Below are 15,067 nucleotides of genomic sequence, written 5' to 3' on the forward strand. Positions count from 1 at the left end.
AAGTGTCACCACAGGCAGTGGGGACAGGTGATGAGAACCATCATGGGATGTGAGTTCCCATCACCCAGAGCCACCCACTTGGAGTGGGAACGCTTTGGGTCATGATGGGGACGATTTGGGACACAACCAGGGCCATGTGGGATGCAAAAGGGACAGCAAGAGACATGACTGAAGTGCTTTGGGACATGGCAGGGACACAAGGAGGATGGTTGAGGACACGGGGGTGACACCTGGGGACACAACAAGGACAGCTGAGCACATGGCAGGGGTTTGGGACATGGCAGGGGTGGCTGGAGCACAGAGGGAACACTTGGGGACACAGCAAGGGCACTTTGGGGTATGGTGGGGATATGTGGGGATGTAATGGGGACAACTGTTGGGTTGGAGCTGCTTTGGGATGCAGTGAGGCCACTTTGGGGACACGAGGGGATGATTCTGGGATGCAGTGTGGGAGGTGGGACACTTTGAAACAGTAAGGGATGCACTAGGGACACTTTGAGACACTTTGGGATGCAACAGGGAATCTTTTGGGACACTCTGGGATGCAGCAGGCACACTTTAGGAACTTTGGGAGCCTCACGGGACTCCCCGGGCCCCCTCGGGGCGGGCGGGGGCGGTGCCGGGGGCAGAGCCCGGCCGGTCCCCGCTCCCATCCCGATCCCACCCCGCTCCCTCTGTGCTCCCTCCCCGCTCCCATCCCGATCCCACCCCGTTCCTGGCCCCGCTCCGCGCCCCCCGCCCGGCTCCATCTTGTTCGCGGCCTCCGCGGAGCGGCTCCAGGTGCGGGGGGGCTGGGACGGACTGGGGGGGGCCCGGGAGGGTCTCAGGGACCCGCCGAGGGAGGCGGAAGGGGGCCCAGGGGCGACCCCCCTCCCGGGACCCCCGGCCATCCCCCTACCCCTCCCCCTAAGACCCCTGGCGATATCGGGGACCCCTGGGGCTGACCCCCCCCATAGAGCCGTGCAGGACCCCCCCCTCCTCCCAGAGTTCCCATCACCTCCTCCCCCCCGCCTCTGGACCCCCGCAGTGACCCCCCAGGGCCAGGTGGGACCCCCCAGACCCCTGCGCCCCCCCCCCCCCCCCCCCCAAATCGGGGCTGTGCGGGACCGGGAACCGCTTGGAACCACCAGCAGCGACCCCCCCAGATCCCCCCCTACAGCAGCGACCGCCGCCCAAGACCCTCACAGGACCCCCTGGACCCCCCCCCTGCAGCAAATCCCCCCCTCCCAGATCCTCACGTGAACCCCCCCAGCACCCTCCCAACAGCTCAACCTCCACCCACCCCCCCGGACCCTTCCAGCAGCAACCGCCTCCCCCAGACCCTCACAGGGACCCCCCGGACTCCCCCTGCAGCAAAGCCCCCTTCCCAGATCCTCGCAAGAACCCCCCAGGACCCCCAGAACAGCTCACACTTCCCCTCCCCAAACCCTCGCAGGGCCCCCCCAGACCCTCCCAGCAGCAACCACCCGCCCCAGACCCTCACAGGGACCCTCCAGACTCCCACAGGGACCCCCCAGACGCCTGCAGCAGCAGCAGATCCCCCTCTCACATCCCCACAGGACCCCCCCCGACTACCACACCCCCCACACAGTGTCCCCCAGACCTCCCTTTTCCCCTTGGTGCCACATCCCCCCCTCCCAACGAGGGCAGGGACCCCCACCCAGGGCTGGGAGGGGGGGAGAAACTGGGAAACACCCCCAGGGCTGGGGAGAGCTGGGGACACCCCCAGTGCTGTGCCCCCCCCCCCCCCCCCCCCCAGGACCAGGCACCAGGGGGTTACAGCAAAAACCAGCTTTGGCAGCCAAAATCCCTCTTAAGGCTTTAATCTCATGAGAAAGTGGTGAGGGAGGGTGGTGAGGGGGGGCAGTACCACCGCGTGTGCCCCCCCTGCTGTCCCCAGCCTTGGCGGGGGGAACGGGGACAAGTGCAAATTTAAGACAAATCCCTAAACCTGGCTTAAAATTCAGTGGGATTTAAGGGTTGGGGGGGAAGTGGGTGGGAGGATGCAGTGGGGAGAGGGGCTGGAGGGTTTGGGGAGCCCCCCCTGCCCCCCCGTGTGGGGGCCCAGGCGCTGGTCAGGGTGTAAAGGTCGGTGCTGGCGCTGTTTGCACACGGAAGTGGCACCGTCCCCGTGTGTCCCTGTCCCGTCCCGGCGGGGCCTCCTCCCGGCTGGCACAGCAGGTAGGGAGGGCAGGGATCAGGGATGGAGCCCCCCCAGCCCGTGGCATGGGTAGGATGGGTGGTGGGGGTGTCCCCCACACAGGGTGGGCACCCGACAGGGACCCCGGGTGTGTCTGTGTGGGGACACGGGGTCCCCTGGGCCTGGCACAGCCAGTGTCCTGTGTCCATGGGGACACAGAGGCCCTGCTGCTGCAGCAGGGGCCCATTGGGATTGGGATCAGGGGGTCCCCATAGAGACAGGGCTCTGGAGGTCCCCATGGCCCCATAGGAATAGGAATAGAGGGGTCTCCTTAGGGACAGGATGCTGGGGGTCCCCATTGGGATCAGGATTGGGGGGGTCTCCTTAGGGACCAGTCCATGTGGCCCCATAGGGACAGGACTCTGGGGGTCCCCATGGCCTCATAGGGACAAGTCTCTGGAGGTTCCCATGATCCCATAGGAGTGAGACTCTGGAGGTCCCCATAGGGATCAGCCTCTGGGGTCTCCATGACCTCATAGGGAAAAGCTCCTGGGGTCTTCATAGGGGTCAGGCTCTGGGGGGTCCCCATTGCCCATAGGGACTGGGTTCTTGGGGTCCCCATAGCCCCAGAGGGGTGGGGCTCTGGGGGGTCCCCATAAGGACACTCTCTGGGGGTCCCCACAGCCCCCCACAGCCCAGGCCTTGCTCTCCTGACCCCAGTCCCTGCCCCATGTCCCCATGCCCATGGTGATGGGATGGGGGCAGTCCCCCACATCCCGTGACCAAATCCTGCTCCACCCCACACCCAGCGTCACCCCAGCCCCCCCAGGTGACACTGCCTCTGGAAGGACCCCAGGATCCATCAGGGAGTGACACCAGGTCCTAACCGGGCATTTTGGGGTGCAGGGAAGGACAGGAGAACATCCATGGGGTTCCAACCCTCCCTGTCACCCCTGTCACCACAGACCTCGCCGTGCTGGGATGGCCCCGGATGCCTGAGCCCCCCTGGCCCCTCCCCAGCCATGGAGACCGTGGTCATCGTGGCCATCGGGGTGCTGGCCACCATCTTCCTGGCGTCCTTCGTGGCGCTGGTGGTGGTGTGCCGGCAGCGGTACTGCCACCCCAAGGACCTGCGCCACCACTACGACACCAAGTGAGTGACAGCGCCAGGGAGGGACCTCAACGGGCCCCACGGGCTGGGGACAGGGCTGGGGATACATCCAGCAACATCAAGGGGACAGTGTCAGGGACAGGTCATCGGGGGAATGGTGTAGGGGACATGTCCTCTGTCACGGGGGGAGGGACGATGCAGGGGACATGTCCAGCATCACCATGGGGACAATGAAGGGGACACATCCACTGTCATTGTGGGGATGAAGCTGAGGACACATCCAGCATTATCAGGGGGACAATGAAGGGGACATGGCCAGCATCATCAAAGGGATAAAGCTGGGGACACGTCCATAATCATCGGGAGCACAAAGCTGGGAATGTGTTCACTGGCATTACAGGGATGAGGAGGAGGAGATGCACAGCATCATCAGGGGGACAAAGATGGGGACATGTCCACTGTCATCAGGGGGACAGTGCAGGGGACGTGTCCAGCATCATCAGAGGGAAGAAGTTTGGGACTTGTTCACCATTATCAGGGGGATGAAGCTGGGGACATGTCCAGCATCATCAGGGCCGTGGGGCAGCCCGAGGAGGTGGCCTTGTCCCCATGGATGTCCCCCATATCCCCAACAGACCCATCGTGGACCTGATGGGGACCTCGGAGACGCCGTCGGAGCCCTCAGAGCTGGAGCTGGACGACGTGGTCATCACCAACCCCCACATCGAGGCCATCCTGGAGAACGAGGACTGGGTCGAGGACGCCTCGTGAGTGTGTGTCCCCTGTGTCCCCCCAGTACTAGGGACCCCTGTGCAGTGCCAACCCCCCACCTTGGGATGCAGGTGGCAGCTTTGGGGATCACCAAGGCATGGGGATGGTCCTCAGGGTGGTCTCAGGGTGGGAATGTCCCCACGGGTCTGGGGGACACGGGGTGTGGGGCTGGCGGGAGAGAGGGGACAAGGATGAAGCAGGGGGGACACACACCTGGGTTCACACCCTCCTCCCTCTCCACAGGGGTCTGGTGTCCCACTGCATCGCCATCCTGAAGGTGAGATGGGGCGATGGTGGCACTGGTGGTACTGGTGGTGATGGTGGGTGGCACTGGTGGTACCAGTGACACTGCTGCTGATGGTGGCACCAATGGCAGTGGTGACAACAGAAGCACTGGTGGTGATGGTGGCACTGGTGGCAGTGGGGGTACCAGTGACACTGAGGGTGATGGTGACACCAGTGGCACTGGTGGTGATGGCGGCAATGGTGGGTGGCACTAGTGATACTGGTAGAACTGGTGGCCAAGGTGACATTGGTGCCAGTGGTGGGTGGCAGTGGTGGTGCTGGTGGTTGGCACTGATGGTACTGGTGGCAGTGGTGGCAATGGTGACCCTGCTGTCCCCAGATCTGCCACACGCTGACAGAGAAGCTGGTGGCCATGACCATGGGCTCGGGTGGCCACGTGAAGTCCCCTGCCAGCCTGGGTGACATCATCGTGGTGGCCAAGCGCATCAGCCCCAGGTGATGGGGGGCTCTGGGGGGTCCCAGGGTTCTGGGGGTCCCTGGGGTTTTGGGAGGTGAGGGTCCAGGGGCTCAAGGGGGAGACCCCAGTGCTCTGGAGGGTCCGCAGGGATTTGGGAGGGGGAGATTCAGGGGCTCTGGAGGGATCCCTGGGGCTCAGGGGGTGTCCCAGGGCTCTGGAGAGGGGCGTTCTGGGTTTCCCAGGGCTCTGAGAGGAGGTCCTGGAGCTCAGGAGGGTCCTGGGTCTCTGGGGGCAGTCCTGGGGCTCCGGGGGGGACCCTGGGACTCTGGAGAGGCTGTCCCTGGACTCTGGGGTTATTCGGGGGTCTCTGGGGGAAGTCCTGGGGGTCAGGAGGGTCCCAGGGCTCAAAGGGAGGTCCTGGGTCTCTGGGAGGGTTCCTGGGGCACAGGGCAGGACCCTGAGACTCTGGGGGTGTCCTTGGACTCTGGGTTACTTTTGGGGCTCTAGGGGTAAGTCCTGGGGGTCAGGAAGGTCCCAAGGCTCTGGGAGAGGTCCTGGGGCTCTGGGAAGGGGTCCTGTGGCTTGCGGGTTGTTTTGAGACTCTGGGAGGAGGTCCTGGGGGTCAGGAGGGTCTCGGGGCTCTGGAATGTTCCTGGGTCCCTGAGAGGGTTCCTGGGACTCTGAGGAGGGTCCCAGGTCTCCCAGGAGGCTCCAAGGGGGTTCCTGAGAATTGGGAAGGGTGTGGTGGATGGTGTCACCACAGTGTCCCCTGGGGTTAATGCCGTCCCCGCCACAGGGTGGACGACGTGGTGAGATCCATGTACCCACCGCTGGACCCCAAACTGCTGGACGCCAGGTGACACCAGCAGGAGGGGCAGGGGCATTCCTGGGGCTGGGGAGACACCCTGGGTGGTAACACAGATCAGTTCCACCCCATGCCACACCGCTGGGGACACCCACAGGTGACCCAGCAGGACGGGAAGGGCCCTTGGTATGAGCCCTGGCGCAGGGCACAGAATACGCTGAGCTGGGAGGGACCCACAAGAATCATCAAATCCAACCCCTGGCCCTGCACAGACACCCCAACAATCCCACCCTGTCCCTGAGGGCATTGTCCAAACCCTCCTGGAGCTCTGGCAGCCTTGGGGCCGTGCCCACTGCCCTGGGGAGCCTGGTCAGTGCCAACCACTCTCTGGGGGAAGAACCTTTTCCTGAGATCCAACCTGACCCTCTACAGAGCTCCTCAGAACCTTCCCTGGCACTTCAGGCCATTCCCACAGGTTCTCCCACGGGTCACCAGAGATGGGCAAACTGAGGCTGGGGCCACGCACTGGATGACGAAGCCACCATGGGGCAGGGAGGTGGCCAGGGAGGTGACATGAGAGGTTGATAGAGGTGACCAGGGAGGTGACCAGGGAGGTGACAAGAAAGGTGAAGGTGAGGGTGGCGACTAGGGAGGTGACAGAGCTGATGAGGGAGGTGACAGAAGTGACCAGGGAGGCGACGGAGGTGACCAGGGAGGTGACACGAGAGGTTGACAGAGGTGATGAGGGAGGTGACAGAAGCGACCAAGGAGGTCATCAGGGAGGTGACCAGGGAGGTGACGGAGGTGACCGGGAAAGTGACGGGGGTCACCAGGGCGGTGACCAGGCAGGTGACCATCCCCGTGTCCCCCGCAGGGCCGCGGCGCTGCTGCTGTCCGTGAGCCACCTGGTGCTGGTGACACGCAGCGCCTGCCGCCAGCCCAGCGCCCGCACCTGGGTCGAGCGGTCGCTGGCGGCGGCCGAGGAGCACATGGCCGTGCTGCGCCAGGCTGCCATGGCCACCGAGACGGAGCGGCCCCCCGGCCCCCCGGAGCACGGCCGGCAGGAGCAGTCGGCCATCTGAGACCCCCCGCCCCCAATAAAGGACCTGTGCAACCCCCCAGTGAGGGGGGATCTGGGCATGGGCCGGTGATGTGTCTGGAGGGGCGGGGGGGTGTCTGGGAGGGAAGAGGGAGGGGTTGGGGGGAGGTTGGGGGTGTGGGGTTTAGAGGGGATTTGGGGGGTTGAGATAGTTGGAGGTGGTTTGGGGGGAGGTTTGAAGGGAGACATGGGGAGTTTAGGGAAGGTTTGGGAGGACTTGGGAGGGAGTGTGGAGAGGGTTTGGGGGGAAGGTTGGGGGTGTGGAGGGGGTTTGGGGGGGAAGTTGGGGGGGAGGTTGGGGGTTTGGAGGGGGGTTGGAGGGGTTAGAGGGGATTTGGGGGGGTGAGATAGTTGGAGGTGGTTTGGGGGGAGGTTTGAAGGGAGACATGGGGAGTTTAGGGAAGGTTTGGGAGGGCTTGGGAGGGAGTGTGGAGGGGGTTTGGGGGGAAGGTTGGAGGTGTAGAGGGGGCTTGGGGAGGAGGTTGGGGGTGTGGAGGGGGCTTGGGGGGAGGTTGTGGGGTTTAGAGGGGATTTGGGGGGGGTTGAGGTAGTTGGAGGTGGTTTGGGGGGAGGTTTGAAGGGGGACATTGGAGTTTAGGGGAGGTTTGGGAGGGCTTGGAAAGGAGCGTGGAGGGGGTTTGGGGGGGCTGCAGGGGGGTTTGCAGGGGATTTGGGGGGTTGGAGGGGGAGGGAGAGTTTGGGAGGCTTTGTGGAGGGGGATTCAGAGGGGATTTGGGTTGGGATGGTTGGTTGGTTTGGGACGGTTGGAGGTGGTCTGGGGAGTTTCAGGGGGCTTTGCAGGAGCCTTGGCAGGGGCTGAAGAGGGACGGGAGTTTAAGGAAGGTTTGGTAGGGGGTTGGAAGGGAGTGGGGAGGGGGTTTGGGGGGTGTAGAGGAGATTTGGGGGGCCGAGAAGGTTAGAGGTGGTTTGGAGAAGGTTTTTAGGGGGGTTGCAGGTGCATTTGAAGGGGGACATTGGGAGGTTTGGGAGGGCTTGTAATGGAGTGTGGAGGGGGGATTGGGTGGTTGGAGGGGTTTTTTTCCGGGGATTTGGGGGTTGGAGAGGGAGGGAGAGTTTGGGAAGGTGTATGGAGGGGGTCTTAGAGGGACTTTGGGGGGAGTGGAATGGCTGGAGGGAGTTGTGGAGGATTTGAGGGAGTTGTGGGGGCTGAGGGAAGTTTGAGGGGGTTAGGAAGGATTTGGGGGGCCCGTGGGAGTGCTGCCAGCCCCAGGAGTGAGCCCCGGAGGTGCCTTCAGGGCTCAGCAGCAGTGAGGGGTGAGACTCCATGCCCTGGGGCTGGGGGTCCTTGCCCTGGACAGGGGGGTCTGTGCCCTGGGCAGAGAGGGGTCCATGCCCCAGGAGGGGGCTCTGCGTCCGGACAGAGGGGCCCCGGGCAGAGAGGTCTGTGTCCCGAGCAGGGTGGGGGCTGTGCCCCAGACAGGGGTTCCCGGCCCCGGGCAGGGGGGGCTGGTCTCAGGGGGCTCAGGGCCGCGGGCAGAGGAGTCTGTGCCCCCTCACAGAGGGGTCCCTGCCCCAGACAGGGGGGCCGGTTAGGGGGGCTCAGCACAACGGGCAGAGGGGTTTGTGCCCCACGAGGGGGATCTGGGCTGGGGGGGCTCGGGACCGCGGGCAGAAGGGTCTGTGCTGCGGAGAGGGGTCCCGGTTCGGGGGGCTCAGCACCGCGGGCAGAGGGGCCTGTGTGCTCGCACAGAGAGGTCTGTACCCCGCACAGGGTCGGTCTCGGCGGTCGAGCCCCCATCCCCGGGCCGGGGCCGCCCCAACTCATCGCACGAAATGCCCGGGCGGGAGGGGGGGCTGCGGTCACGTGATCGCGGCGTCACGTGACAGGGGCGAGGGTCAGCGTGAGGAGGCCGCTCTGCCCCGCCCCCTCACTCGAGTTGGCCAATGGAAGCGGGGCGGACGGGCACGGTGGCCAATGAGAGGCGAGGGGCGGGGCTTTCTGCCAGCGGGGGGTGGGGCTTGCGGCCGGGACCGGGAGCGGGTACGGGCGGGGGGACTGGGAGCGCTGGGAGGTACTGGGGGGCACTGGGAGGTGCTGGGAGCAGTGGGAGGAACTGGAGGTCTCGGGGAACACTGAGAGGCACTGGGAGAACTGGGAGGTACTGGGGCGGCACTGGGGGTCGCGGGGGCACTGGGAGGTGCTGGGAGAACTGGAAGGAGCTGGGATCGCTGGGATGTACCGGGAGGAACTGGGATCAGCGAGAGGCACTGGGGGTCAGGGGGGCAGCTGGGAGGCACTGGGAGTCTCGGGGGGCACTGGGAGGAACTGGGAGCACCCAGAGGTACTGGGAGTCACGGAGTCAGTGGGGAGGCACTGAAAGGTACTGCGAGGAACTGGGAGTCACGGGAGCCACTGGGAGGTGCCGGGATCCCTGGGAGGTTCTGGGGATACTGGGAGGTTCCTAAGAGTCACGGGGGCCACTGGGAGGTACTGGCGGTGCTGGGAACGTTGGGAGCCGCTGGAAGTCACGGGAGACTGGGATTCCCCGGGAGTGATGCGGGGGAGGGGAGCGCTGGGAGTCCCGGGGGAGCGCTGGGAGGTACTGGGAGCACTGGGAGTCCCTTGGGGCACTGGGAGTCACGGGGTGCTCTGGGAGTCATGGGGGGGGCACTGGGAGTCATGGGGGGGCACTGGGAGTCATGGGGGGGCACTGGGAGTCATGGGGGGGGCACTGGGAGCACTGGTCCGGTGCAGCGGGGGGGGTGGGGACAGCCCAGCCCTGCCCGGGGGGGGGTCCAGCGGTGGGGGGAGGGTCGTGCAGTGACACCCAGGGGCCCCCCCTGAGTGGGAGGCATCACCCCCCCACCGTGGGGCTCAGGCACCCCCCCGTGACACACCTTGGGGGGGAAGGGGTGTGACCGCGCGGGGAAAGGGAAGTGAAAGTGATTGTGGAAGTGGGAAGGGGGGGTGGGGCAGCGGGGGGGCCCATCCTGCACCGCAGGGAGATGTTATCGGGGTGCTGCCGCCGCGGTTGGGGTGCCAGACACCGCAGTGCCCCCCCCGCTGGCTGTGGGGGCCCCCCAGCACCCCGAGGTGTCCCCCCCAGCACCCCGAGGTGTCCCCCGGGGTGGGGGGCTCTGGGTGAGGTGGCAGGGCTGAGGCTTTCCTGACACGTGGCTGAAAGAAGAAACGAGAGTTTGGGGGGCAGAGCCACCCCCCCTTCCCTGCTCAGTGAGAGGGGAAACTGAGTCCAGGAGGGGGTGGGGGGGTCCCACAGGTGCCCCCGGAGCCATGAGGACCTTCGTGCTGCTGTGGGTGGCCCTGGCCGGAGCGGGGGCCCAGCTGCCATGTCCTGAGGGGGGGCCATGCCCCGTCACCCCGGTGAGTGTGCAGGGTTTGGGGGGAGGCACAGGGGGGTCCCCAGCAGGGGATAACCCCCCCGTGCCCCCTCCCCAGGCCCTGCCTGCCCGCAGCGCAGTGGGATGCCAGGATGGCTCATCCTGCCCTGCCAGCACCAGCTGCTCCCTGCCCGAGGTGAGACCCCCCATACCAGTGCCTATTTTCCCCTCTCCCTGACATTTTTGGGGATTCCCTGACCCCCTTGTGTCCCCCCAGAGTGTCCCCTGTGCAGGGGGCCAGCGCTGCTGTCCCCGAGGGTCCCACTGCGGCACTGACGGGGAGTCCTGCATCCCAGACCCAGGTATGGGGGGGCCACGGGGGGATGGGGGGCCACAGGAGGGGACAGGAGGGACATGGGGTTCCTCACCGTGTCCCTGCAGCCCCCCGTGCTGTGCCCTGTCCCGACGGAACGTCCGAGTGTCCCGATGACGCCACGTGCTGTGTGACGGCCAGCGGCGCCTGGGGGTGCTGCCCCATGCCCCAGGTACGGCTGGGGGGGACATGGGGACACTCTGGGGGAGGACACGTGAGGCCATCGCCGTGACGGGTGTCCCTGGTGCCCGCAGGCCTCGTGCTGTGCCGACAAGGTGCACTGCTGTCCCCACGCCACCACCTGTGACCTGGCCCGCGGGCGCTGCCTGTCCCCCGGCGGTGACAGGGACGTCCCCCTGAGCACGGCCTTCCCCGCCTGGAAGCGCCAGCCCCCCGCCCCAGGTAAGGGGTGTCCCCCTCTCTGGGTGCCCTCGCTGTCCCCGTGGAGGGTACACAGGGGTGGGGATGGGGTTTGGTGGCACGGTGGTGACACGGTGTGCCCCCCTGCAGTGGAGCTGCGCCAGGTGCTGTGTCCCGGGGGCCGCTCCGCGTGTCCCGACGGAGCGACCTGCTGCCAGCTGTCCCCATCCGAGTATGGCTGCTGTCCCCTGCAGAACGTGAGTGCTGGCACCGCCCTGGGCTGTACCCCGTGATGGGCAGCCTGTGCCAAACCTCCTGTGCCGGGTACCCCAAACCAGGCACCCCTCACAGGGCACCCCAAAACAAGCACCCTGTGCCAGGCACCCCAATTCTGAGCACACTCAGCTTAGCACCCCAAACCAGGCAGTCTGGGCTGGGCACCCCACACTGGGCAGCCTGTGTCAAACAGCCCATGCCAGGCACCCCAAATGAAGAACCCATCACGTAGGCACCCCAAACAGCCACCCCTGGCTGGGTGCCCCAAACCAAGCACCCTGTGCTGGGCACCCCACACTGGGCAGCCTGTAACAAACACCCCAAACCAGGCACCCCAAATGAAGAACTTGTCACGTAGGCACCCCAAACTGGGTGACCCAAACCAAGCACCCTGTGCTGGGCACCCCACACTGGGCAACCTGTAACAAACACCCCAAACCAGGCACCCCAAAATAAGGACCCCTCACCAGGCAGCCTGTGCCTGGCACTCCAAACCAGGCACCCCAAACCAGGCACCCGACACCCACCATTCACCCCATCCCAGGCCAGACAAGTATCCCATGCCAGATACCCTAGTTCCAGGCACCCCACTCTGATCACCCCGTGCCCAGCACCCTGTACTGGCCCCCCCATGCCAGCTGCCCACATTGGGCACCCTGTGCTGTCAGCCCATACTGAGCACCCCATGTTGGGCACCCTGTTCTGAGCACCCCGTGCCATGTCCCCCATACCTGGCACCCTGTGCTGAGCACCCCACACCAGCCACCCCGTGCTGACCACCCCAGACTGGGCACGTGTATTGGGCACCCCACTCCAGGCACCTCGTGCCACGTCCCCCATATTGGGCACCCTCTGTGCCATGCCCCCCATGCCATGCACCCCCCAGCAGCCCCCCTGTCCCCAGTGTCCCTGTCAACCCTGTTCTCTCCCCCCAGGCCGTGTGCTGCAGTGACAGGCAGCACTGCTGTCCCCAGGGCACCACCTGTGACCTGACCCGCTCCACCTGCACCTCCTTGGGGGGCTCCACACCCCTGGCAGCGCTGCCCACAGGTGAGACACCCCCCTCCCGAGGGCACCCTGTGCTGTCCTGGGGAGGGGACACCGGCTCTGAGTGTGCCCCTGTCCCCTGTCCCCAGCTGGTGAGGTCAAGTGTGACGAGGAGACGAGCTGCCCCGACGGGAACACGTGCTGCAGGCTCAGCTCGGGGGCCTGGGGGTGCTGCCCCCTCGAGCAGGTACAGAGGGTGGGGTTCTCCTGTGCCCCCCGGGACAGGCAGATCCTGTCCCCTGGGTGGGATGAGGGCAGATGCCCCCTGTACCTTGGGTGGGATGAGAGCAGATGTCCCCTGTCCCCCTGGAAGGGACAAGGGTGGGAATCCCTTCCACACCCCCCAGGACAAGGTTAGATGTCCCCTGTTTCCCCTGGAGGGACAAGGTGGGGTCCCCTGCACCCCCTGGGTGAAGCAGATCTCCCCTGTCCCCTGGGTGGGATGAGGGCAGATGTCCCCTGGAAGGACACAGAGGGCTCCCCTCACCAGTGTCCCAAGGGGGTGGTGGGGACACCAGTCCCTTTGACACCCCCCAGTCAGACCCCCTGTGCCAACTGGGGCCAGTTTGGGGCTCCAGGGGCAGGAGGTGACAAAGGAACATGAACCCCCGGGATGCTCAGGGACCTTCCCGTGTCCCGCTGAGGGGGAGGGGGCTCAGGAGTGATGACGGGGTCTCCCATAGCTGGGTCAGGAGGGGACTGGGGACAGCAGGAACAGACAGGAGGGGGCACATTTGTCCCCTGAGGATCCATGGGGGGGTCCCCTGTGCTCATGCCCCCCCTTTTTGCCCCCCAGGCCGTCTGCTGCCCCGACCACGTGCACTGCTGCCCCCAGGGCTACACCTGCGACCCCGAGGGGGGCAGCTGCCTGCAGGGGGGGGGCACCCGCCTGCCCTGGGTGAGGAAGACCCCAGCACTGCCCCGGGGGGCACAGGTGACATCGGGGAACGTCAAGTGTGACGAGGAGACGAGCTGCCCCGACGGGAGCACGTGCTGCCGGCTCAGCCTGGGCACCTGGGGCTGCTGCCCCCTCGAGAAGGTCAGGGGGGGCTCTTCCCACCCCCCATACGGGGACAGGGACACGTTGGGGTCCCCAGCAGGGTGGGGGCCGGGGTGGTGTGCCCAGGGGGGTGGGGGGACCTGAGCTGTGCAGAGATCCCAGAGATGACCTTGGAGGGGGGGATGTGGCTCACGGGACCCCGAGGGGCTGGAGCACCTGGATGGGGGACATGGGGACATTCAGCAGGACACAACCACTTCCTGTCCCCTCCCACAGATCCACCTCTACCCCGTGGGGTGGAGTGGGGCTCCCCTGTGCCCTGGTGGGACAAAGGCCAATGTTTCCTGTCCCCGCTGAGAGGGACAAGGCCAGATGTCCCTTTGGTCCTTGAAGGATGAGGGCAGATGTCCCCTTTCCCCTGGGTGGGGTGAGGACAGATGTCCACTGTCCCCCAGGAGTGATAGGAGTCTCCCACCCCCAACATCCCACAGGAAGGAGGTGAAAGTGGGCCCCTTTGCTGGCCCTCCCCAGTCAGACCCTCTGTGCTAACTGGGACCAGTTTGGGGCTCCAGTGGCAGGAGGGGATCCAGGGACACAGAGCCACCAGGATGCTCAGGGACGCAAGGGTGCTCAGGGACCTCCATGTGTCCCATGGAGAGGGACAAGCATCACGAGGGGGTCCCCATATCTGCCCCCCCTCAAAGTGAGGATGAAGCCAGGCTGGTTCAGGGGGAACTGGGGACAGCAGGAACAAACAGGAGAGGGCACATTTGTCCCCGGGGGTCCCTGGCATGAAGCTGAGGGGTTCCTGGGGGAGCTCCCCTGTGCTCAGCCCCCCCCTTTTTGCCCCCCAGGCCGTCTGCTGCCCCGACCACGTGCACTGCTGCCCCCAGGGCTACACCTGTGACCCCGAGGGGGGCAGCTGCCTGCAGGGGGGGGGCACCCGCCTGCCCTGGGTGAGGAAGACCCCGGCACTGCCCTGGGGGGCACAGGTGACATCGGGGAACATCAAGTGTGACGAGGAGACGAGCTGCCCCGACGGGAGCACGTGCTGCCAGCTCAGCCTGGGCACCTGGGGCTGCTGCCCCCTCGAGCAGGTCCGGGGGGCGTCCCTGGAGTGTGGGGGTCCCAGGGGTGGGGTGGGGGTCCCAGGGCACGAGGTGCTGGGGATGGAATGGGGGGGTTCAGACAGAGCATGACTTTGGGGCCAAGCAGGGCTGGGAGGAGCAGTGAATCCCACACTTTGTCACTGCCACGTTTGTCACTGCACCCTCCTGCACGGAGGCTCTTTGGGCACCTTGGGGACAGGGTTTGGCACAATCCTGGGGCTCTGCTGGTACAGTGGGACACACGGAGTGGGGGGTGAGGATGGCACCCAGATGCCCAACTGCCTGGGTACCCAGACACCTGGATCCCCCAGACACCTGTGTCCCCTGGACACCTGTGTCCCCCACTGCTCCCACCCTGTCCTGTGTCCCCCCCAGGCCGTCTGCTGTGGGGACCACAAGCACTGCTGCCCCCGGGGCTACACCTGCAACGTGGCCACCGAGAGCTGTGAGAAGCTGCTGGCACCCACCCCGCTGCTTCCAGCACCTGCAGACCCCCGTGGGGCACCCTCCCCCCTGCGCTGGGCACCCCCCGTGCCCCCCGCCCCGCTGCGAGCCACCAGCACCCACCCAGGTGCCCCCGTGCCCTGCGGTGCCACCAGCTCCTGCCGCGGCGGGCAGCGGTGCTGCCAGGCCCGGGGGGGCACCTGGGGGTGCTGCCCCTTCGCCCAGGTTAGTGAGGGGACACCAGGGTGGGGGTCTGGGTGGCATCACCCCCCTCCCCTCCTCACCCCGTTTGTCTCCGCAGGGCTCCTGCTGCTCCGACGGCCGCCACTGCTGCCCCGCGGGGTCCCGCTGCACGGGGGGGGGCTGGGGGTGCAGCCCCCAGCGCTGGGACCTGCCCTCCCCCCCTGCCAGGGAGCTGCTCTGATGGACCCCCCCACCCCGAGTGCCTCCACCCCAATAAACGGTTTCTAGGAGGAACCCCACCCCTGGTGCTGGTGTGGGGGCGGAAACGGAGGCAGGAGGCAGAGGC

General features: G+C 66.2%; 2 protein-coding genes across 9 annotated transcripts; both read left to right on the forward strand.

Annotated features, from left to right (window-relative positions):
- The first annotated feature begins 643 nt into the window (after positions 1-643).
- TMEM98 (transmembrane protein 98) lies at positions 644-6,668 on the forward strand. 5 transcript variants are annotated; one of them, XM_064636606.1, is made up of 7 exons: positions 644-780; positions 3,106-3,293; positions 3,887-4,018; positions 4,266-4,299; positions 4,648-4,763; positions 5,522-5,581; positions 6,405-6,668. In XM_064636606.1, the coding sequence occupies exons 2-7, from the start codon at positions 3,163-3,165 to the stop codon at positions 6,610-6,612; spliced, it is 681 nt and encodes a 226-aa protein (XP_064492676.1). In that variant the 5' UTR covers positions 644-780; positions 3,106-3,162; the 3' UTR covers positions 6,613-6,668. The 5 variants fall into 5 exon arrangements, with proteins under 5 accessions (XP_064492676.1, XP_064492675.1, XP_064492678.1 ...); XM_064636605.1 differs by having other exon boundaries at positions 761-780; positions 3,047-3,293; XM_064636608.1 differs by lacking the exon at positions 644-780 and adding an exon at positions 2,055-2,181.
- A 1,851-nt stretch (positions 6,669-8,519) lies between these two features.
- GRN (granulin precursor) lies at positions 8,520-15,020 on the forward strand. 4 transcript variants are annotated; one of them, XM_064636600.1, is made up of 13 exons: positions 8,520-8,631; positions 9,869-9,972; positions 10,048-10,125; positions 10,207-10,291; positions 10,371-10,474; positions 10,557-10,704; positions 10,813-10,919; positions 11,874-11,988; positions 12,075-12,172; positions 12,782-13,024; positions 13,840-14,082; positions 14,470-14,763; positions 14,840-15,020. In XM_064636600.1, the coding sequence occupies exons 1-13, from the start codon at positions 8,535-8,537 to the stop codon at positions 14,960-14,962; spliced, it is 1,839 nt and encodes a 612-aa protein (XP_064492670.1). In that variant the 5' UTR covers positions 8,520-8,534; the 3' UTR covers positions 14,963-15,020. The 4 variants fall into 4 exon arrangements, with proteins under 4 accessions (XP_064492670.1, XP_064492674.1, XP_064492671.1 ...); XM_064636604.1 differs by having other exon boundaries at positions 8,630-8,749; XM_064636601.1 differs by lacking the exon at positions 8,520-8,631 and adding an exon at positions 8,633-8,662.
- The last annotated feature ends 47 nt before the right edge of the window (positions 15,021-15,067 follow it).

This window comes from Pseudopipra pipra, chromosome 26, assembly GCF_036250125.1.
Source record: "Pseudopipra pipra isolate bDixPip1 chromosome 26, bDixPip1.hap1, whole genome shotgun sequence".
NCBI classification, from domain to species: domain Eukaryota; kingdom Metazoa; phylum Chordata; class Aves; order Passeriformes; family Pipridae; genus Pseudopipra; species Pseudopipra pipra.